The following is a 4,516-nucleotide window of genomic DNA, read 5'->3' as shown; positions in this document are numbered from 1 at the left end:
CATAACAGCACATGTACAACGTTTCGACAAGGTTTTTATGAAACGTTGTACATGTGCTGTTATGTTAAACTTATATTAAAGTTTTTCTTCATTACCCATTCAAGCCGTCTCCCGCCATTGTTATACACTTGAGTGTCATTTCCTTCTCACAAATCCATATCAGAAACAACAGTAGGACCACACACTTTAAAGAATGATTTATAGTGCTTCGCCATTGATGCCTCAATTTGATAGATGTTAATCAAATCCTGAACACTTTTGTTCGTGCTGAATTGCCACTAAGTGTTGGTACATATCTGATGAAAACTAACGCCACTTCTCATTTAAGGTAGCTTAAGGTGTAATGATATTACTTCTGTACTTTAGTTGAAAATAAACGTGACAGTGTGGTTCATTTGGATTTATATTGATCCTCTAGGATGGCCAAGGCAAATTCTGGCCACATGTGCGATTAACATGATGCATGTTAATGATGTTCTCAGTGGAATTTCAACATTTCAGGCAAAGCAAAGTTATTTAAACATTCACAGTACACGAAAAAAAACGCATTCTTTAAAAGTTATCAGTGGATGAAGTTCAAAGTAATTGGAGTAATACAATACTATCCTCACAAATATTCATGGTTAGGACGAAACAGTATTAATCTAAATATTCTTCTGGATTCCGTCGAATCCAAACCCATCTATTCAAAGCAAATACTGAAAAGCAAGATGTATGGATATATCTCTTCAGATAATGGCTTTCTCTATTCTCCATGTCAAATTCGATGCTCAAGGCATCATCATTTAGTGCAGCAGTTTTGTTTAACGACTCACAGGATGCAGTAGACAAATAAAATCCAACATAATGGAGCTCCCTATGCTCAACGACCCTGCCGGACTGCAACCTTGAACTGTCATTAAAGTCCTGGATAATACATGTCATGCTACATTTTTGGTTTCACTTAATGTGTTTTTAAAATTGGACCGAGAAGCGATTAATTGTGATCGTCTGGGTCGACATTGTACATTAAAATAAATAATTCTCTTTCATTTCTTTAGCACATTACCTAATTAAGTTTTATTATCAGTATGTAGCCTAAAAAGGCACAGCGGTAAATCTGCGGAAATTACACCACTAGAAACCGGGTTTCGATAACCGTGGTGGGCAGAGTATAGATAGCTCACTGTGTAGATTTGTGCTTAATAACAAACAACAACCTGATATAGCTCACTGTGTAGCTTTGTGCTTAATAACAAACAACAACAACAACCTTATATAGCTCACTGTGTAGCTTTGTGCTTAATAACAAACAACAACCTTATATACCCCATGTGTAGCTTTGTGCTTAATAACAAACAACAACCTTATATAGCTCACTGTGTAGCTTTGTCCTTAAAAACAAACAACAACCTTATATAGTCTATTGTGTAGCTTTGTCCTTAAAAACAAACAACAACCTTATATAGTCTATTGTGTAGCTTTGTGCTTAATAAGAAGCAACAACCTTATATAGCTCATGTGTAGCTTTGTGCTTAATAAGAAACAACAACAACTTTATATAGCTCACCGTGTAGCTTTGTACTTAATAAGAAACAACAACTTTATATAGCTCACCGTGTAGCTTTGTGCTTAATTACAAATAAACAAACAAATCATGACATTTTGAAGCCAACTAATTGTCTGCTGCAGCCGCTAACGTTTACAAAACCTACATAATTCTACACCATGAGAGTTGTATGCAAGTTTAGTGTTGGTTTGTTTGTTTTTGAATTTCGCGCAAAGCTACACGAGGGCTATCTGCGCTAGCCGTCCCTAATTTAGCAGTGTAAAACTAGAGGGAAGGCAGCTAGTCATCACCACCCACCGCCAACTCTTGGGCTAATCTTTTACCAACGAATAGTGGGATTGGCCGTCCCATTATAACGCCTCCACGGCTGACAGGGCGAGCATGTTTGGCGTGACGGGGATTCGAACTCGCGACGCCAAGATTGCGAGTCGAGCGCCCTAACCACTGTGGGACCACTGTTTAGACAGAAAACCGGTTGATTACGTTAAACTATTAGCTGCTATTTTTGTTTTCTTTGTATATAATTAGAAAGTTCATTTTTATCACGTGGCTTTAATGGTATGGCACCACACTAACTGCTTGTAGTGAGTGGTGCCGAGCTACTAGTTCTGTCTGTAGTTCGTAGTGTTACTGCTAACAACATAAAAAGACGTGCACATAAACATATTCTTCTATATATATAAAATAATCGGTTTGTATTTTGTTTATGTGTAATACCATTGAAATTGTTTTTTTTTTTATTTTGAGAAACTACCTGGAATATACTTACAACATAAGACCTTGAAACAAGAGCTACAGGCTAGTAAGTTCTACGTGGTGTAATGCAGACAATATTTCTCACCAGGTGTGTTACTATACTATTGATGCAATTAACCTAACAAGCTAAATGTGTTTGTGTATGCATTAATATAATATTCTAGAATCTAAAATGGTAAATATTCTTATATATATAAAACCATTTAGGTTTAGTTGTTAAAATGATAGTGATATGGAGAAGTTCTGAATCATATAAATTAAACATTTGCGTAGCGAATTAAAATGGTATTATGAACTACCAATATTTGAGAAATGTCTTTAAAATTTTCAGGGCAGAATACTGGAGACGCCGTTAAAAAAAAGGATGTAAATAGTAAAGAGGCGGAACCAGCTTCAGAAGCTAACACGGACGCATACACGGCAAAGAGACATGAGGAGACAGCACCAGTGATCTCTAATGAAGAAGCTAAAACACAAAGTGACACTCAAAAGACTGAAGAAAGTGCTGAGAATAAAATTAATGAAGACAAAATGATAAATGAAGATGCTACAAGTAAAACAATCATAGCCGAATCTACAGAGGAAAATGCAACAAAAGCTATTGAAGAGGATCCTAACAGTTCTCCAAATGATGGTCCTGACAGCGGAGAAAAGCCACAAGATCCTGAAGCGGAAAATGCAGAACTTGATAATACGATTACCAACCTGGACGCAGAGAAAGACAAAAGAACAGAAGATATGGGTGAGAATGGTTGTGGAGAAGAGCCAATCACAACCACTAAAGTTGAAAGTGGAGGCGCCAAAAAAGAAAACGTCGAAGTTTAAGAAGTGGTGAGGAAAAGCTAATGTGAAACTTCATTACGGTTCACTATAGTCTTAACGTACAATGATGATGTACTTTTACAACGAGTTGTGAGTGTTTAGATACATCTTCAACTTTCCATTGGTGTTGGTTAACTTATACCAACAAGGCAATGATGTGCATGTACGTGTACATATGACTCCTGCCTTGATAATTCCATGCTGGTTGAACCCTGCACTTTAACTTTTCACAGACTTTTGTAAATGCTGGTTGAACTCTGCACATTCACTTTTCACAGGTTTTTGTTAATTCTGGTTGAACTCTGCACATTAACTTTTCCCTGACTTTTGTTAATTCTGGTTGAACTCTGCGCGTTACCTTTTCACAGATTTTTGTAAATGCTGGTTGAACTCTGCCCATTAACTTTTCACAGACTTTTGTAAATGCTGGTTGAACCCTGCATATTAACTTTTCACAGACTTTTGTAAATGCTGGTTGAACCCTGCATATTAACTTTTCATAGATTTTAATATAATTCGTTGTATTCTCAAAAACACGCCCCAAAAGAACTTTTAAGCCAAAACATAATTTTTGTTTATCTAGAGACTCCGATGTGAATATATAACTAGTTTCGAAGTGTACTTAAGATACATGCATAGAGGGTTCGTATAATCCAAAGTAACGTTTGTTAAATGTACTTAAAAGTTCAGAAAACATGTTCAAATTATTCTAGTAAGTTGTTTTGGTTTTTACAGGGGCACAGTGAATTGAAATAATGGATTTTTATTAGCATATTTTGACTTCATTCACACAACATGTGTTTTTTAAAGCACTTAGTGATTTAGAAATGAGAAGTCTTGATAGAACTATCTATAATGTTGTCTTCATTATTGTTAATAGCTGAAATTTAGAAAGAGAATGAGAGTTAGAACTTATAATTCCCTTGGTATTTAAAGTATGTATAAGACTTATTTGTGCTTTTGTCTTATCATTATCTTATACTGAACTAAATCAAATAAACCTGTTAGAAATTCTCTAAAAGGTTCATGCATGTCAAAAATTATGAAGCTAAAACGCACTTTCAGATCGCATACACGCTACAATTACTTTGATTCTGGGACATTAATACTGTTACAGTATACAAGACACTATGTTAGACAATACACGATAATAGAGTCACTGATGACGCTGAAAAGAACAAATGCTTTCAAGGCTTATTTTGATTATTCTGATTCAAATATTTAGTGTTTTAACTTAAATTTTTTTCAGAATGGCAAACAGGATTAATAAATACACATTGAAATATAATACAAATGTCCATAAAAACTAAAAACAGAAATATTCTCATTGTAATGAATGGCAACACGTATAAAATAACATGACATTGATAATATACATATATATATGTA

At 35.0% G+C, this 4,516-nt stretch overlaps 1 protein-coding gene across 20 annotated transcripts in view; it reads left to right on the top strand.

Annotated features, from left to right (window-relative positions):
* Positions 1–4,168, top strand: part of LOC106462418 — a 48,782-nt gene extending 44,614 nt beyond the window's left edge. For all 20 annotated transcript variants that reach the window (XM_022389683.1, XM_022389685.1, XM_022389682.1 and 17 more), the window contains one exon: positions 2,637–4,168. In XM_022389683.1, coding sequence (XP_022245391.1) covers positions 2,637–3,130 — 494 coding nt within the window. In that variant the 3' untranslated portion in view covers positions 3,131–4,168. The remainder of the gene's footprint in view (positions 1–2,636) is intronic.
* Positions 4,169–4,516: the final 348 nt, after the last annotated feature.

This window comes from Limulus polyphemus, unplaced genomic scaffold, assembly GCF_000517525.1.
Source record: "Limulus polyphemus unplaced genomic scaffold, Limulus_polyphemus-2.1.2 Scaffold1161, whole genome shotgun sequence".
NCBI lineage: Eukaryota > Metazoa > Arthropoda > Merostomata > Xiphosura > Limulidae > Limulus > Limulus polyphemus.
This window is presented reverse-complemented; position numbering and strand designations above follow the sequence as displayed.